At 37.3% G+C, this 18,938-nt stretch overlaps 1 protein-coding gene across 4 annotated transcripts in view; it reads right to left on the bottom strand.

Moving 5' to 3' along the window:
* Window positions 1-1,149: 1,149 nt before the first annotated feature.
* The window catches only part of ash1l (ash1 (absent, small, or homeotic)-like (Drosophila)), a 42,418-nt gene continuing 24,629 nt past the window's right edge, over window positions 1,150-18,938 (bottom strand). For all 4 annotated transcript variants that reach the window (XM_016551630.1, XM_016551628.1, XM_016551631.1 and 1 more), the window contains 16 exons: window positions 15,964-16,110; window positions 11,891-11,999; window positions 11,322-11,471; window positions 11,146-11,216; window positions 10,740-10,906; window positions 10,474-10,626; window positions 9,960-10,014; window positions 9,579-9,711; window positions 8,850-9,119; window positions 6,884-6,970; window positions 6,585-6,675; window positions 5,850-5,988; window positions 5,356-5,528; window positions 5,049-5,215; window positions 3,607-4,096; window positions 1,150-2,580 (listed from right to left, as the gene is read on the bottom strand). In XM_016551630.1, the coding sequence (XP_016407116.1) occupies window positions 2,489-2,580; window positions 3,607-4,096; window positions 5,049-5,215; window positions 5,356-5,528; window positions 5,850-5,988; window positions 6,585-6,675; window positions 6,884-6,970; window positions 8,850-9,119; window positions 9,579-9,711; window positions 9,960-10,014; window positions 10,474-10,626; window positions 10,740-10,906; window positions 11,146-11,216; window positions 11,322-11,471; window positions 11,891-11,999; window positions 15,964-16,110 (2,494 nt within the window). In that variant the 3' untranslated portion in view covers window positions 1,150-2,488. The remainder of the gene's footprint in view (window positions 2,581-3,606; window positions 4,097-5,048; window positions 5,216-5,355; window positions 5,529-5,849; window positions 5,989-6,584; window positions 6,676-6,883; window positions 6,971-8,849; window positions 9,120-9,578; window positions 9,712-9,959; window positions 10,015-10,473; window positions 10,627-10,739; window positions 10,907-11,145; window positions 11,217-11,321; window positions 11,472-11,890; window positions 12,000-15,963; window positions 16,111-18,938) is intronic.

The following is an 18,938-nucleotide window of genomic DNA, read 5'->3' as shown; positions in this document are numbered from 1 at the left end:
TATGTATTTGTTAGTTCAAATGATGGTACACAATGTCAATGTGCTACGCAATAGTTAAAATTCACTTTATTTGAAGATGTAATGACTGTCCATACAGTTAAAATTCGATTTGTCTGTATACCTGGAGTAATAACGGTTATGACCTAAAGAACTGTTTCACAGACTCTCTGCTAAATGTATGAGCAACAGGCAAGTATATTCACAATAATGTAGTGCTTTTTATTAAAAAACAAACAAACAAAACGAATAGAATATAAAACAAAGTAAAAACCAACAGCATTTTTCATGACTTTATAATTACAAACTTTGAACCAGAGTGGAAGAAGTTTCGACAAACTGTACACAACATCACAAAATGCCTGCCAGTCTGTCCATATACAATGCTTGCATCTTATTCTGTGATTGTCTAAAAATAACTAAACAAATCACACAAAAACACACAAATACAAGAAATACAAGCATTATATTTATGACTGCTATCACAAAAAACAATGTCCAATTCTCATTTGAAAAAAAAAAAAAAAGTACAAATTAAAAAGGAGATTAAGAACATGATATTGGGTTGACAGCTTCTTTTTTTCTGCCAAAATATCATTTTACATTTTTATGTTGGCTTGTTTTTTTAGTGTTCAACACTTTGCAGCAAAAAACGAGGAACAATATATATTTTTCTCCTCAAAAAGTAATAATAATAATTATAATAATATTAATATTAATTATTACAGTTACGGGTGCCAGGTGTGGGGTCATTGCGATGTCCCCTTCGACAAAGTCCATCAGACGATCCTCCCTCTCGCACTGAGCTCAATTCATGTTTCTGAAAAACAAACTTTCAGACGGTTTGTCGCTTGCGCAGGAAATTTGTAGCGATTATTAATCATAATATCTGCCGCTTTCTCGTCCACATCTCGTAATGTTAAATGTGACAGTTCTGTCAATACAAATCGCATAATAATCATAAGAATCGTAATAATAATAATAATAACAATAATAATACATATAGGGCTGAATCCTGTACAATACAATACACAAAATCCATTATCAAGATATTGCTTTTGGAGACATTTCTCACATTTTGCCGTCTGTTTATATACATAGCTTGGCACTATACAATTTTCCTTTCGTTTGTCAGTTTTCATTGTTTTTTTAATTTTCTTGTCGGTCCATCTAAGGGGTTTGAATTACTTATCTGTCATAGCTGATGCATTAAGAGCAAAACTCTCATCATGATTTTGTTTATAAACATTCTCCATGGCAACCTGAAAGGCCATTAAAAACAATAAAAGAAAACAACAACACTAAATCCTGGACCCGACCCCATCCCACCTGCCCTACAAGCCACTCACAAAAAATATGACATCACATGATACAATAAGTTCTTGTGAATTTAACTGTTTATTAACTGCTGTCAAGCCCTTAGTTGTTTCCTCTTTCGTATTTATATTATTAGAATGGGCTCACACACACACACACACAAACACCGTAAAGAATCTCACACACTACCATAAACAAAAAAACGCTCAAGATAACGGCATTCTAAGGCGTTATATATATAAAGCCAGCGCACCTCCACTGCTAGATTTTGTTTTTTGTTGTTTTTTTGAGCTGGTGAATTAAATACTTTTTAAAAAGGGGCGGGGCTGGCAGCCATTCTAACCAATCACAATGGCCACAATAACAGAAGCGAAACATTCCAGCCCAGTCCCGAAGTCCCGAGCTCACAAATATGGATACCCCCGTCGTGCTCCATTCCTAATGTAATTAGAGTATAACAAAAAACAAACAGAAAAAGAAGGTAACATACTTATGTTTTGCTTTATCATACAGCATTGATCAATACTGCGTGAGTGTTAGTGTGTCTTATCCATACATCTCCGGGAGCGAATGATGTCCTTGTTGTTGTTAAAAGTGCAGTTAGCCAACGTTCTTTCTCAGGTCTCTACTTTCTCTCTATTTCTCAGTCTATGGGCAGTGTGTGTGCGCTACACTGCACCTCCTATGATGCTTCTAATTCTTTTTTTGCCTCATTTTCTTTCTTGGCTGTACTCAAGTCATTCCCATTGTCGACCATAAGGTGGCGCCGGACTCCCATTTTTCCATTTGCACCTGAAACGAAGGCCAAATATAGTACCACTTAGTCATAGGACACATTTGACCAGTGAAGTCATAGTTCATCTGCAATAATTAGGTTATAATTTCAAAGCGTCGCCTTTTTTCTTCAGTTTAAACTTTCCTATGTTTGACACTTGTACTTTTTAAATGCATCAAGGTTGACGACTTGCAGCAAATTGCATGTCCTTAGTGCACGAAGCTCGGGCTGGTCTCTCTTGTAGCTCCTTTAGAAAAAGAAGCTGCAAGATATAAATATGAACGTGTCGCCTTTCACCGCTGCTTTCCCCCTTGTTGCCAGGTGTAGTCCACCTCTGCTCCTCCATTTTCATTATTCTCTTGCTGCTCTGCAGGCGTGCTCGGCAGAGTGTTGTCAGCATTACTTCCTGCAAATAAATTCGCTCAATCCAAGTGTCCGTCTGCGGAGGCGGCGACCAGAGCCTTCCTCCAGAAGATACGTCACATCTATCGCTGTAAGAGAGAGATAAAGACATTGGTTTTCATCAAACTAGAGGTTACATTAGATTTGTAGTAGTGTGGGGCTACAAGAGCAGATTATGAATACACATGGTGGTTTTTTGTATGTATATAAAATAAGTTCTAAGAATCAGTTCTTTATGAACAGTTTTTTTAAATCAAAACAAAACTGGTTAAATATTAAAATATTAAGTAATAATATTATAAATATTCTTAATAATTACATTAAACATTAATAATATTTCCCATCTAAACTGAAAAAACTAAAAATATGAAAATATCAAAAAATAAATTAAAAAGTATATATATATATGAATAACAAATGATTGATCATGGTAACATTTATGGGTGAATCTAACAAAGACATGTCCAGGTCAAATTTCAACAAATGTTTTCAAAAAATAAGACAACATAATATTTTGTAGTGTACTATAATATAGTTATATAAAACTTTAAAACAACTTTAAAATAATAATACTTTTAATATTGATAATTAATTTAAAAGTAATATCATAATGAATATTAATATAATGTAATATCATTAATATGAATAATAAAATTGTAAATTACGAATAAAATAACAAATTACTGACCATATTAACATTTATGGGTAACAGAAAGAAATGTCCAGGTCACATTTTTACCCCTACAAAAATCAGAATTTTTTCCAGAACCCGAAAAAAATGAATAAATTCTGTGATATAATTTAATACAGTTTGCATTAAATATTTCAGTGAATTTCCAGTGAATGAATTCAATGAATTTCAATATTCCAGTGAATCATTTGAGGAACTTTAAGTGATTCTTTTAAGTCCTTTTCAAAGAAATCTTCCCATTTCAAAAGAGCATTCAGTATTTGTGCTTGGAGCAACAAAGAAGAAATATTAGGTTATTGAACCCCCAAAATAAAGGCAACAATAAAGAGGCTTTTACATTATTTAATTTAAGGAATTTAATTAGGTTGGAAGGAATGTAATGTTACTAAAGCCTTTTGGTTAAATACATATTTTTTTTTCTTACCATTCTTGCTGGGCGCCCGGTGCAGCAGGTCGAGCAGAATCTTGTTCAGTCGCTCTCTCTGTGCTTCCCTTCTTCCCAGGATTGATGGATGAAGAGGTAAAGAGGAGAGTGAGGATAAGCATGGGGCGTCCAACGCATCCCGCCCTCCTCCTCCCCTCTCTCGGGAGCCCTCATCCGTCTCTCTCCTCTCTACCCTCTCTCCACCCTCCTCTTCTTCGGCCATGTCTTCTTCCTCCCCACCTGTCCTCCTTTCCTGTGATGTGGATAGCTGGGATACAGCGGCGCTGGAGTCCTCCTGCGTGGTCTCCATCTCTCCCTCTGCTCCTCTCCCTCCGTCCTCGTCCCCATCTTTTGAGAAGCCAGCAGACAGCCGATCACATGATGCGCTGGGGGAGGGCTCTTCATCGCACGTTGATGCACCTTTGGGCCGCTCACTCTTCCAGGCAGAGCGGCCGCCATTCCTCTTGTAGTTATCCGGCACATAGTGAGGCTGCAGTCAGAGATAACATTTTTAAAAAGTAAGTGGAAGCAACTAGCATGAGTTAATTAGTTATGCGTCAACAATGAAAAAAGCAGACTTCATTTAATCAGATTTACAGACAGTCGATAACGCCAATTCCCATCCCATCTAAAACTGTCAAAATATGAATACAATAAAAAATTATGGGCTATAATTTATGGGTGACTCCCAAAAAGGAATGTCCAATTAAAATGTCAACCTTAAAAAGAAAATGAATAAATAAAAAAAATAATTGTACACACTCGCACACACACATATACAGTAATTAGAATAGTAATATTAAAACGCAAAGTAACACAACTATTAATATAAATAAATATGAATAAATTATTTATTAATATAAATAAATATTAATAAATTATTTCCCATTTAAATCTGTAAAAATATGAATAAAATAAATTATTAGCTGAAACTCAGAAAGAAATGTCTAGGTAAAAAAAAACATCTGTAATGTAATATATCAAACTTTAAAAACAAAGTAACAAAATAGTTAATAAGAATAATAATTATTAATATTAATAGCATAATTTCCCAAGTAATAATGTAAAATATGAATACAAAAATATGTATTATTGTCAATAATTTGTTGTGGGTGAATCTCAGAAAAGAAACGTCCAGGTCAAATTTCACCCTCCAAGAAAACATTTTGTGATATAATGTAACAGTTTATATTAAATATTAAAATGTGCACCATTAAAAGACCAAAAATTTATTTTGTGACAATATAGCCATATTAAATAATAAAATATGTAATATTACACAAAATAATATAATTATTAATGTCTAATTAAAATAATTAAAATAATAAATAATTAAAATATTTTTTATTATAATAAAAATCTTAATGGTTCTAAAAATCCTTCTTATTTTTGTTCACTTCTTTATCAGTTTTGTGAGATTCACAGCTTATACAATTACTCACTGAGAAGTCCCTCTTCGGCGTCAGTCTCTTGGGGAAGTGGTTGAACGCATAGGGCTTGGTGCACACTGGGTACCGGTTGCGGTGGATCTTGTAGAACAGGTGTGCCGATTTATCCAGCCGGTAGTCGCAGATGTAAACGTCCTGTTCCTTTACCCCTTTTGGACGACCTGAATCCATTAGCAAGAGCAGCAGGCATTAGCATGCAAAGTGTATGGGGTTTTCAGCAAGTAACAGCTGGTTCAGTACATTTCTTGAATCTCACTGTTGATTTGTTTATGTAAAACTGTTGTATGTGTGAACGTCTCACCCTTGCAGTAAGTATACAGGTCCAACACACAGCACGTTCCCACCACCGCCTCCAGTGGTATGATCTCATAGAGAGGCACTCGGAACAACTCGTTATGATAGAAGCGACGGGAAGGAGAGTGGTGCGTCTCGTGGGGACGAAAGTAGTGATGACCAAAGGCAAACCTCTCACCTCTAAAGAGAGAAAATAAGAGTCAAGAACAAATCTAAGGTCCATGCTTCTGTTGATTAACAGAACAAGCATTGACAATGACGATTTAGTCAAGCAAGACATATTCCTTTCAAACAATCCTACATCTACAACCAGAAGCTATTGACAGGAGGATAAGAACTTTGTTCAAGCCTTAGCCTAACCTTTACGCTAAAATCTGTTTGGATGATAGGAATGTTTTTCCAGGGTCAACAAGGATGTCAATGCTTAATTTTGAATTAAGAGTTTAGATAAAGAATTGAATAAGGAAACATTTTAAATATTGGGAGTGTGGTGACCCTCACTTTTCATTTTTCCAGAGTTTCTCGATACGGAAGATGTCCAGTTTGTCTCTGTTGATATGAGACAGGAGGCGGTATGACTGACGCACCGGCTGACCTTCTGTTGTGCGTCTGCTGTCTCTCATGAGGTACACACAGTCACCTGCAACAACCACATGCAAACATAAATAAACTTAAATATGCCGGCCAATCTGGAAACCATTTGAACCAAAATATTACAATATACACTACAGCTGGAGTCTGTAAGTTTTTTGAAAAATGTCTCATGCTCACCGAGGCTGCATTTATTTGATCATAAACACAGTAAAAACAGTAATATTGTGAAATATTATTACAGTGTAAAATAACTGTTTTCTATTTTAAAATATTTTAACAATTTATTCCTGAACTGAATTTTCAGCAGCCATTATAAGCATGTAATTTGGTCCAGTCTTCTGTGTCACATGATCCTTCAGAAATCATTCTAATCTGCTGATTTGCTGCTCAAGAAACATTTCTTCTGATCAACGCTGGAAACGGTTCTGCTGCTTAATATTTTTTGTGGATTCTTTGATGAACGGAATGCTCAAAAACAGAAATAGGAATTGTAATATTATAAATGTCTTTATTGTCTTTTTATCTATTAAATGTGTCCATGCTGAATAAAAGTATTAATTTCTTTTAAAAAATAAAATACTGACCCCCAAACCTTTGAACAGTAGTGCAGATTTCATTTCACAAACACACACATGCACGTACCCTGATGCAATAGTAAGTCATCACGAAGCAGGCATATATAATAGATGGATCCTGACTGGGCATAGCTGGGTTGGGGCACCATTGGGACCTCCTGTTGAAACATGACAGGAAATGCATAAAAGACAAACACACACACACACAAACAGCTTTCAAGAGTTCCAAACTTCCTGAATGACAGAGGAGATCTTAATCCTGGGGTGACCTTTAAAATGTTGTGATAAAAGACCATATGGCCGTGCTAAACACAGTCAGAGAGGAAGAAAGAATTGTAAAGTTACACAGACTGAAAGGTCACATACCCTGTCCACTGGACGAGGGTCACACAGCTCACAGAGATAATGCTCCACATCCGCCTCCAAACGCATACAATCACAGTGCTGCCACACCTGACCGACAGAAACCGAGAGATAGATTACCTATACTTCCCCCAATTGCACATGGTTTAAAATCAATACACAACATATTACATGAACAACATGAATAATTAATAATTAACTATAAATATTAGATGAAAAACAAATTTCAACATTAGAAATGTTGCAATGTAAACTGATGTAAATAAGTTCAGGTCGACGTACTAAAATTACTAAAAATAAAAAAATAAAAAAACATTGAATACAGCTATTTAGAAATATTAAAGAAAAAAATAAATACAAATTATAAAAGCACATAAACTGATGTAAATAAGTTCAGGTTGACGTACTAAAATTACTATAACTAAAAAAATTTAATAAAGCTATTTAGAAATATTAAAGAAAATAAAAATTATAAAAGCACATAGCAAACTCACTAAAACGTAAACTAAACTGAAAATATAAAAACAAAGGCCAAGTCAAAATATTAATGCATCCAATAATAGTATAGAAATAATACTAAACTAAAATTGATATTAGCATATCTTGCCTAATAGAAAAAATATTGTCTGCCTGTCTTCATAAAATACCTGTAGACTACAGATTTAAAAAGATATGGAGCTTTTCACATTTTCTAAAGAAAATACGATTGTTGGCGGCCTGTGGAAAATTTGCTGCAGTAAAGCTAGGTTGTTGTAGCTGGTCGCCAGGGTGTTGCTAAGGTGTTCTGAATGGTATTAAGGGTGTCGTAGGTGGTTGCAATGATGTTGCTAAGGTGTTCTGAGTGTTATTTAGGGTGTTGCTATGCAGTTAGTAGGCTGTTGATGTTTTTGGTTGCCAGGGTGTTGCGAAGGTGTTCTGAATGGTATTTAAGGTGTTGCTCTGCAGTTTGAGTGTGTTGCTAAGGTGTTCTGAGTGGTATTTAGGGTGTTGCTATGTAGGTAAAAAGCTGTTGGTTCTTGCCAGGGTGTTGCTAAGGTGTTCCGAATGGTATGTAGCAGTGGCGTGCGGTGGTGTTTTATGAGGCGGCAGTTATATATACTGTATATATATTTATATATATATAATTCATGTCCTTGTTACACTTAATGTTAACACTAAGTGTAAATAGCTAATCTTCATTCAGGCCGAGAGCTTGCACGAAAACAAGAGGCGGGATTTATCACACAAACCAATCACATCCAATCATATCCAATTATAGCGCGGCGACGGAGGCATTGCCTCCTCTCACGTGACTTTCCCCCATTCAACTCAATGAGCCTCCAGAAAAGTCACAGCACGCTTTAGGGTCTCTGTAGAAAGTCTTAATAACAATAACAACGACGTGATATCTGATTTGAAAAAGTAGAAAAAAAAAAGTTCGGCAAAACGCAATTCGAACCCCAGTCGATTGCGTCAAAAATGACTTCAACACAACTTTACCATCTGCGCCACTGGAGCTGTTATTAGACGATAGTCTTTTGTAATGCTTTGTAATCACACATTGATGGGCGGAGTTAGTGTAAATAGCCTCTGCCAACAAGGCGGGCTATTTGCACTTGTAAATAGACACTCTATAAAAACGAGTGACTTTTAGACATTTAATGTCATATTTAGTCATATTTGCATTGTTTTATTTTTGTAATATCGATTATTTTCTCATCCACTTTTGAGGAGAGGAGACACTGCCTCCCTTGCCTCCTCGGATGAAACGCCCCTGGTATGTAGGATGTTGCAATGCAGTTGGTATGGTGTTCTAGATGGTTGCTTTTTGTAACAAAAGACTGTATTCCCAAGCCTCTTTAATATTCAGGTCTCTAGAAATGAATTCTGACTTGCCAATTGTACAGGTGAAAACCTTTAGTTTGGGCACAGCTCTCCTCAACAGGGAGATTAGGGATTCAAATCCGTAATCTTACTTATGAGCACATACCATGCACTTCTCACACTGGATCATGAGCCCCTCATCCTTGTACATGCCACAGATGCAGCGAATCACATCATCGTCTTTGTCATGGCTGCCTCCTCCGTCATGGTGATGGTGGGCGTGGTCCCTCTCCAGCGAATCAGAGCTGTCGGCCTCACTGGCCGTCTCGCCCACAATTTCATCAATCTGGACAGCAGCCTCATGACGCGCACCGTAGTACGCCTTCCTCAGCCGGCACACATCACGACCTACAGCAGACTTACGGCCATAATATTTCTGTTGAGAATAAGGAAATGTACAAGAGAGATTAAGGAAAGTAATACAAAATAAGCCAGAGAAGATTCTTTGAAGTGTTTTCTGCATGTCTAATTTAGAGAAGTCATTTCGGACTTGTAATTCTTGTTTGCAGCATTTGGTAGATGTGGGTTTGCCTATATTATGTTGCAACACATTTATTGTGTTTGTATATTTTGTTTTATATATATTTTCTTTGTTCGAAATTAAATAAAAATGTAATGAAATGAATTAATTGTAAAAAAAAAAAAATTATATTATTTTTTATTTTTGGTTTTGTTAATTTTTATTTTGACACTTTTTTTAATGAGGACAAAATTATTTTTATTAATTATTAATTATAATTATTTTCATTATCATTACCTATAATGATATCATAATGATTTACATTATAGCCTGCTATAATCATATTTGTGAGTAATGAGTGCAAGTGACACTAACCTCAGCATTGCGAAACACTTTGAGCATGTCTGCATCAAATGCCTCGACAGTTTTGTAGTGTCCAGTGAGGATCTGCTTCTCTATGGTACTGAGATCTAGCGGATCGGTGACCTTCTCATAGTACTGTACATTCCTGTGGACACATATGGACATAGCACAAAAAGTAAGTATTGCTGTGAAAGATGAAGACGCCACAGTGACCACAAAACACAACTTAGACTGTTCTCACTGCAGTTATTAATACGTCAGAATGTTATAACAGCCATATTTGCAGGTCTCTAACAACAAAGCCTCTGTAGACCCTTTAACTGCACCAAATACTCAAAAAGTACATATTTATATAGGAAATAATCTGTACTAAGAGCATAATATTGTTCTCACCTCTTCCTCGAAGGCAAGTTAAGCAGCGGAGCAGCGAGAGTCTGACCAGATGAATCTTCAAAGAACAAGAAATCAACTGATTATGTGAGAATGCAGGTCATAAGCAATGTGTTTATGTGAAAGTAAGTCTCATGACACTGAGGCAATAAAACAAAAATGCACTAAGATTAAATTGAAAGTAGAATCAACGTTCAAGATGAAATCAAAATCAAAGCCTTTTGCAGAATCGCATACCTCACTAATTGAATTTTGCATAACTAAATCATTTAAAATGAGATTTCCATCAGAACAAATAACTAATGAGTGTCAACACTTGATAAGTTCACAAACTACAAATGCATGTCAAACTCAATGTCTACGCCATGATTATGACCTTTGCTTCTTGCTGAGCATAATGAAAATGATTATGCAGCTGTTGAAGAGACTGCCAACAATACAATCAATAGCAAAAACTGCAGGTTTTTATGGGTGTGAGTATGATGGTGTTTGTGTGAATGAATTAGCATCCGTTTACCCTTGTAGCTTGTGATCATGTCACAAATCTCCTTGAAGATGTGTGCCAGGCGTGCAGTGCGTGTAACTTCCATGTTCTCCTCGGCTGCCGCAAGTCTGCGTGTGCGCACAGAGCGTGACGTCTGCAGCGCTGAGAACTGAGTCAGAAATACATCTGGGGAAAAAAGCATCACAATGCTAATCATGCAACATTGACCTGAAGACTCTAAGCAGAATAATGAGAAACTTGAGATCAAGTTGATAACTTGTGTGCACGTCCACACACACCTGACTTGATGTTGCCGTCATCGCGGATGACCCCTCCCCAGCGGGTGTAAAGAGAAAGACCACTGTTGTCCCTCTCTCGCTCTCCCTCTCGCTTCAGAAGTTCCTGTTTCTCCCGCATCTTCTCCCAATTCCGCAGCAGGAACACTCGATGTTTCAGCACAAAGTTTCTAAATGAAACAAGAAATCAGTGGAGGATGTCTGAGTATGAGAGATTAGTCTATTATATTAGAGGTCATTTTCATTTAAAGTCACACCGTTTAATTCAATGTGCCAAATGTAAACTGAAATTATGACTTGTTTTTGGTACAAAAACATCCTTGACTTTTAATTAGACTCGCAAAGCATGTAAAATATGACCCTTTAAAACCAGCGCCCAGAAAATAAAAAGTGTGTGATGGCATCCTACCTCTCTCTGTTTGACATAGGCTTCATTAAAAGGTGCTGGTAAAACTTGCTGCTGTCACTGGATTCTTCCTCCTTAAAGGTCAAATAGAAACAAAATTTGTTTTGCATTAGGAAAATGTTGTACTAGTAGCTACTGAAGCCAATAGTAGTGTATCATTATTGAATGAACTGTCATACCCGTTTCTTCAGTGAGTGTTTGGACTTGCGTTTCTCTTTCAGTCTCCCCAGCCTCCGGGCTCCGCCCCCCTTTCCCGGCAGCCCATTGATTCGCTGGCTCTTGCCGCCAATGATGCCACGGCAACCCTCTGAGCCACACTTGCAGACTTGCTGCATAGCAACAAGAGCAGAGAAACATCATTTGGCAAGCAAGAGAAAATTTTTAAACATCTACTAGAGGTTCAATCTATAAACAAACACAAATGAAAAATCTGATGCTTAAATGTAAAAAAAAAAAAAAAAAGGCAAATAGAAATGTAATTATACATATTGTAATATAATAAATAAATAAAATAAACGCTTACAAAAATACATTTTTTGGGAGTCCCATCCCTTCTAGATTCTGTGGCTGAAATTATTAAGTGGCTATGAGTGATTGAATCAACACCGCCGATCCGGACGAATGAAGTACAAGCATCCGCTACAAAACACAGCTGCATATATACACACTGTGCATGTGTATGTACATGCTTCAGACAGGCACGTTCCAGACATGCAGGATACGGGTGACCACAACTCTTCCAACATACCTGTTCTTCTGTGTTGAAGGAGTGGAAGTTGTAGTCATATGTCAGTTCTGTTCCGCTGTTGATGTCTTTCAAAGCAAACAGACCAATACGGTACACTCCATTCACCGACCTGAGAGAAAGACAGACTCAAGCTCAGTCAAGTTTCTAAAGCAATAATACAGATTATCGCGGCTCTTATAATCTGATTGTACAAGCCATGTTCAAATCACCGTGCAGTCACGTGCACAGAAATTAAAAAGCTTTTATTTTATTTTATTTTACAATATTATTTACAATAATATTATACTTACAATATTAATATTTTTATATATACTTTACAATTCAAAAGAAACGGTCATTACGTTTTTTTAAACCAGTAATGCTGTGAAATATTATTACAATTTAAAATAACTGTTTTCTATGTAAGCAATAAGGTACGAGGCTGTGCTGTATCGTGAATAAATCAACACCCTTCAGCCGTGATTTATTCACGATACAGCACGGCCTCGAGTACCTTATTGCTTTTATAAAAAGGTTACCACACAATAAAAAATATTAAAACCAAAAATGTATGTATTGAAATGTTACTTTTTTGAAGCAAGTTCGTTAAATGCTGTCCTTCCACAAAAAAAATTGTTCCTGACAGCAACAGTAAACGGCAAGAGAATGTTCCGAACATGCCTCATCTAATGGAGCTTAAATAAAAACAGAGAATAGGAGCTCTTATCCGCAGTGTCATTTTTTTAACACCATATATGATATTTTCTCACACACATACATCTGCTTATCTCTCAGCATGAGGAAACGTCTGTTTTCCGTCTTTTAGTTTTAAAACAGAACGATTTGCGGCACAGCGCGAGTTTGCAAGCGTCATTACAGTGTAAACTGATGGACATACAGAATCATACCTGAAACAGAAAACTAATAAATTCAGTAATATTCCTTCTTCACTTCGGAAACTGTAGGGCTTCCACACAGACGTGTACACACATCAACATTAGGGATGGGGAGTCGACTCCAAAAGAGTCGACTCCTCGACCAAATAGCCCTAGAGTCGGAGTCGACTCCAGCACTGGAATCGACTCTCGGTGTCGACTCCGAAATCGCTGATGTCTTCAATGATTCTTAAATCCCTATATAGTGCATGGCAGTTGAGTGCTGTATATCAGCAAAGAGTGAACGAAATTAAGCGAGCATCCGTTTGCAGTGCAGTCCGTGTGTGGTTCGTATATGCGGTGCAAAGGCAGCACGGGCTCAGTGTGCTTTATTTAGTGTGCTCAGTGCGCTATGATCCGCGGCTGTTTACCACCGTTATTTTTATTTCAAATTCGAACGTTGTTACTATTTTTTTTCTCTCTCAGCATAGTGATTATCTTTTCACACGGTATCTTTCATAGACATATTCATGTTTAAGCGCAATATTATTAAATGCATTTTACTTCTGTACTGATTTATATATTAAGTTTATATATTAAGATGCTCAAGCAAGTGGCAAACAGGTAGTAGGCTATCACAATTTTAAATTAAAACTTGCCATTGACAGAAACAGCCGTCTCGTGCCTTTTCTTTTGCGTTTACATTACAAGTAACCCTGTTGGTCATAAAAAGAACTTTGGTTTTCTAACTCCACGAGTGCCATTGGTTACCATTTTTATCTAAAAGTTAGGGTACTTTTCCTTGCTTTACCCCTATAGCTAAAACTATTTTAATTAGCCTATATGTATTTATGGTGCAATTAATACATTTCGTATCAATGTACAGTTTTAATGTGAGCAATGCCCTGTCACTTTAATTCAGTGTGTGCAGCACAGCAAAAATTGACTCGGTGCGGAAACGATCGCTGCGATGCTGCATACGCACCGTTCGGAACGCATCGAGTGAATTGTTCAACATGGGAACGGAAAAAACACACACTGCAAACGGAGTATGTGTGAAACGGGTGTGGAATAGTAAATTTAGTTTGTAATTATACATGCTTCTGTGACAGCTTTGTATAATTGAAGTTTTGTTATGCAATGTTAGCCTATGTTTAATGCAGTCAATAGCCTATAGACTACATTTGGTTTTCCATATAGGCTATTCAATCATTAAACTAAGCTTAAATGATTAAAAACTGACACACAATAAACAAATCAGTACGTGTAGGCCTACATTCGAATGTATTTTTGTGTTTAGGCCTATTGTATTTATTTTTTAATATCAATGCTGTTTAAGACAATATGCGTTTAGCGCCATCCCCTGACCATTATAATGTGAAGAATTAATTAAAGAATATATTATTTTTTATTTAATTCTGAGAGAATATTCCACCACGGCTGTTTTTCGTGACTTTTCCCTCTGTGAAATTAAGTGTCGGCAACAGCAAACAACGGTGATAGCTCATTTAAAGGTAATGTCACCGCTAAATTGGACTAATTTGGACAGTCACGCTAAATGGAGTCGAGGAGTCGATTCCATCGACTCCTATGGTGGGAGTCGAGAGTCGGAGTTAACTCCGGAAAAACCTGGAACCGAACACCCTTAATCAACATATCTCAGTGTGAGAAGCCTTTATTAGATGGGGGAAGGGCGGGGTCTCAAAGTTAAAGATGAAAGATGCAACATAATGCCAGCAGGGGTCACTCATACTTCGTTTGAGAGAGGCGGGGCATATAGGACCTACAATAATGTACAGTATTTGAAAAATAATGTGTTTTTTGAACATTAAAGCATGTCAACATATTCTGTTACACCAAATACACAAAATAATGATATTTAAAAAAGCATCATATGACCCCTTTAAATAAATAACAAACAGTTAATTCTGCTGAAATACATAATACACGGAACAGTTTTAATGCTAGATTATTGATTGTTTATGTTGCTACGGTTGGTTGCTAAGGGTGTTGCTCAGTGATACACAGAACGTTGGGTGAAGCGGTCATAGCTGTGCTGTATCGTGAATAAAACAGCTGCTGACCAATCAGAATCGAGGAATAGAACTAACCGTTTTATAACTGAATATATTTTATTATATAATTTACACCTATGGTGAAAAAGCTGAATTTTCAGCAGCCATTACTTCAGTGTGACATGATCCTACAGAAATCATTCTAATATGCTGATTTACTGCTCAAGAAACATTTCTTATTTTTATTCATGCTGAAAACAGTTGTGCTGCTTACTATTTCTGTGGAACAGTGATTCATTTTTTTTCAGGACTCTTTAATAACAGCATTTATTTGAAATATAATTTTTGCATCAATGTAAACATTTTACTGTCACTTTTGATCAATTTACTGAATAAAACAAAATTTTTCCAAACAAAAAAAATCTTACTGACCCCAAACTGTTGAACAGTAGTGTAACCACGGTAGAAGTCTTGTCTGTCTTACTGCTTTAATATATTGTTGCTGCATTGCGTATGAATGTTGAGCCTTGAAAGCAAATTAACTCAAGAAACATCAAGCATTCTGGGCTTGATACTGAACAACTAGGCTGAGTTGTACATTATGCAATAAGGTAGAATGAGGCCATTTTGGCACAGATGTGGGTGTGTGTGCGCTCTAACAACTAACCACTGGGCAGCACAGCTGTGTCCCCCACCCTAAAACACAAGCTACAGATAATCGCTCTTCTGTGACAAGATGGATGATCTGCCACCGTCCAGCCTACAAGCACTGTTTTTAGTGTGTGCATGAAAGAAAAAAACGTAGACAGAGCAAGAGATGGAGGAGATTACATTTTTCTGTGGACTGTGTGTGAACACCAACACTCAACGTGTGTGTAATTCTGTCACGGTACCAAGCAGATGTTGGTCAGTGACCTGGATCTTGAGTTCACATTGCTAATATATAGTCTTTTAGATTCTAACTAATTAAACTAATTTATGAAACAATAGTTTCAACAGCAGTGACCTCTTCCTCTAATTTGGTCAACATGACCACGGCTTGCTCATAATTCAGCAATTTCTAAAGGATAAAGTCATTGCTCTCTCAGTACTTGTGGTTGTCCACGTCCCCAATGACTCATCGTTAAAAATGACCTTTCTGTTTCAGATCATCAGAAGCTGATGGAATTTTTTTACCGTACTTCTTCAGTGACTCATCACTCACCATTTCTGCATTTCACAGTTGGGCTCGCAGCTGTGGTTGATAAAGCGAGCCTCGTTGCCCATGTGGTAGCTGTCGATGAACATGCCGCTGTCCAGATTCAGACAGTAGTGGCCACTGTTGGAGAAGTACTGCTCCATCATGCGACTCCTAAATACAAAACAGACTTGCTGAAATTATAATATTCTTAAAAATGTATTAAAAAAAAAATATATATTTTTTTAAAACATCCATGTTCACATCATTATTGGGTGTCTTAATATTATTGCGTATACAGGGATCAACGCTAAGGATTTTTTCTACTGGCCCAGTCGGGCCAGTGGTTCAGAAACAGAAACAGCAGGTGGGCTGAATGAGACGCAGATTCACTCTCTGAAAGCAGGCGGCGCTTATGGTACGGTACAGTGATACAGCGTTTCCTTGGTTACCACTGTAAACACAGCAGCACTGCGCGTATTAACACTAATTTAAATGCATTATACGGAGACAAAATTAAAAGAAAATGCCATTTCTGAAAACAGTCAGTTCCGTTCCCCTCAGAAACACATTCATAAAATACATATTTGGATTTTCGTCCTATATTTCGAGCATTGTGAACAGTGATCTTGTTCTGCCTGCTACAGTATTTTCTCCTCTTTGTGTCCGTTCATTGTTAAAGCTACAAAGTTACTTGCCAGGACGGGTATTTTGACATACTTTTGTATGTATTTGCCCGTTCAGGCGGCTCGCGGCTGTCTGTGCGCGCGCTGTTCACACAGAACACAGTGCGCAAGTACTGAAAGGAGTTGTCTTTCGAACCCAAATGCTTTTTAATCGCTTGGATTTTTAAATTAACAAGTCTTAAAAACACATGCAAATGATAAAATGTCGTGCCGACGCTGCAGTGGCCTGATCGGGCAAGTGACAAATCCGTCTACTGTCCCGAACGTCTTTCACGCTGGCCCCGGGCCATCGGGCAGTCCTTATTGTCGAGCCTTGGTATACGTTACATCATTGCGTGATTATATAAACAAATTAGTGAATTGAACCAGTTCATTAAGACAAACTGTCCGAAAGAACCAGTTCACAAAAAATAATGTGATTTCCCATTGTCTGAGGCTATGGATTGCAGGTAATAATGCTGTAAATAATGATCATTTTCTTGCACAGACCAATTGTTTTGCTTCATAACACCTCAATATATCGCAGGGCTTAAAGTTTTCTGGCACCATGCCGGATCTCCGGCGTGAGGCTGCGGGGGAAAAAAGATAGTCGTCCTACATTTAAAAACACTTATTTGCATATTCTTCACTCTGTGTTGCACCTTGATTTTTCATAGCCATTTGAAATTAGAGGCAACCACTGCATTTTAATCATGAATTGAAAAAAAAGTGCAATGTTTGATTTATATTAGACTGTATAATTTCAAAATCTGAAGCAAAAACAGAATAACCTGACTTTAGCTATGTGAAATAATGCTACAGAAAACATCGGTATGAAACAGAAACAGCAGGTGGGCTGAATGAGACGCAGATTCACTCTCTGAAAGCAGGCGGCGCTTATGGTACGGTACAGTGATACAGCGTTTCCTTGGTTACCACTGTAAACACAGCAGCACTGCGCGTATTAACACTAATTTAAATGCATTATACGGAGACAAAATTAAAAGAAAATGCCATTTCTGAAAACAGTCAGTTCCGTTCCCCTCAGAAACACATTCATAAAATACATATTTGGATTTTCGTCCTATATTTCGAGCATTGTGAACAGTGATCTTGTTCTGCCTGCTACAGTATTTTCTCCTCTTTGTGTCCGTTCATTGTTAAAGCTACAAAGTTACTTGCCAGGACGGGTATTTTGACATACTTTTGTATGTATTTGCCCGTTCAGGCGGCTCGCGGCTGTCTGTGCGCGCGCTGTTCACACAGAACACAGTGCGCAAGTACTGAAAGGAGTTGTCTTTCGAACCCAAATGCTTTTTAATCGCTTGGATTTTTAAATTAACAAGTCTTAAAAACACATGCAAATGATAAAATGTCGTGCCGACGCTGCAGTGGCCTGATCGGGCAAGTGACAAATCCGTCTACTGTCCCGAACGTCTTTCACGCTGGCCCCGGGCCATCGGGCAGTCCTTATTGTCGAGCCTTGGTATACGTTACATCATTGCGTGATTATATAAACAAATTAGTGAATTGAACCAGTTCATTAAGACAAACTGTCCGAAAGAACCAGTTCACAAAAAATAATGTGATTTCCCATTGTCTGAGGCTATGGATTGCAGGTAATAATGCTGTAAATAATGATCATTTTCTTGCACAGACCAATTGTTTTGCTTCATAACACCTCAATATATCGCAGGGCTTAAAGTTTTCTGGCACCATGCCGGATCTCCGGCGTGAGGCTGCGGGGGAAAAAAGATAGTCGTCCTACATTTAAAAACACTTGTTGATATCACGTTCGAGTTCATGAGTACGCCTACCAATGTATGAGAGGAACACAGTTTTCACTCTCAACCAAACTAACATTACTAGCCAATCAGAAGTTTTTGCTCTTATAAACACGAGACGCGCATAATAGTATCCAATTGCAGAGTCGCAGCTGATGAATAGAAAAGAAGCCTGGGTCTCGAGCGCGACACATTGAAAAAGCTGCAAGGCGCAATGATTAAAGATTTCCATCTAGCGTCATATTTACATAGAAAAGCTATTAAAAAGCAGGGGAGCTTTGTAAACAGCTCAGAGTAATCATGTCATCTCCATAAGAACGATATGATTGCCAGAATGCATTTACCTGTATTTTTGAAAAGGTCCTGTTCACACATGATCTCTTAATGGTAATTTACCAGTAAAGACTGTATGTGTAAAAGGGGCTGAACTCTTCCTCTGCATATGCGGTGAGTTTGGGTTGCTTAACATTCATCTGGGAAAACTCACTTGATTTGTAACGTAAATCATTTAAACCTATGCCAACACAGTACATCAACATATTTCTAAATATGC

Source organism: Sinocyclocheilus rhinocerous, unplaced genomic scaffold (genome assembly GCF_001515625.1).
Source record: "Sinocyclocheilus rhinocerous isolate Xijiao unplaced genomic scaffold, SAMN03320098_v1.1 scaffold314, whole genome shotgun sequence".
Classification (NCBI taxonomy): domain Eukaryota; kingdom Metazoa; phylum Chordata; class Actinopteri; order Cypriniformes; family Cyprinidae; genus Sinocyclocheilus; species Sinocyclocheilus rhinocerous.
The sequence above is the reverse complement of the archived record's forward strand: the minus strand, read 5'-3'. Positions and strand labels throughout refer to the sequence as shown.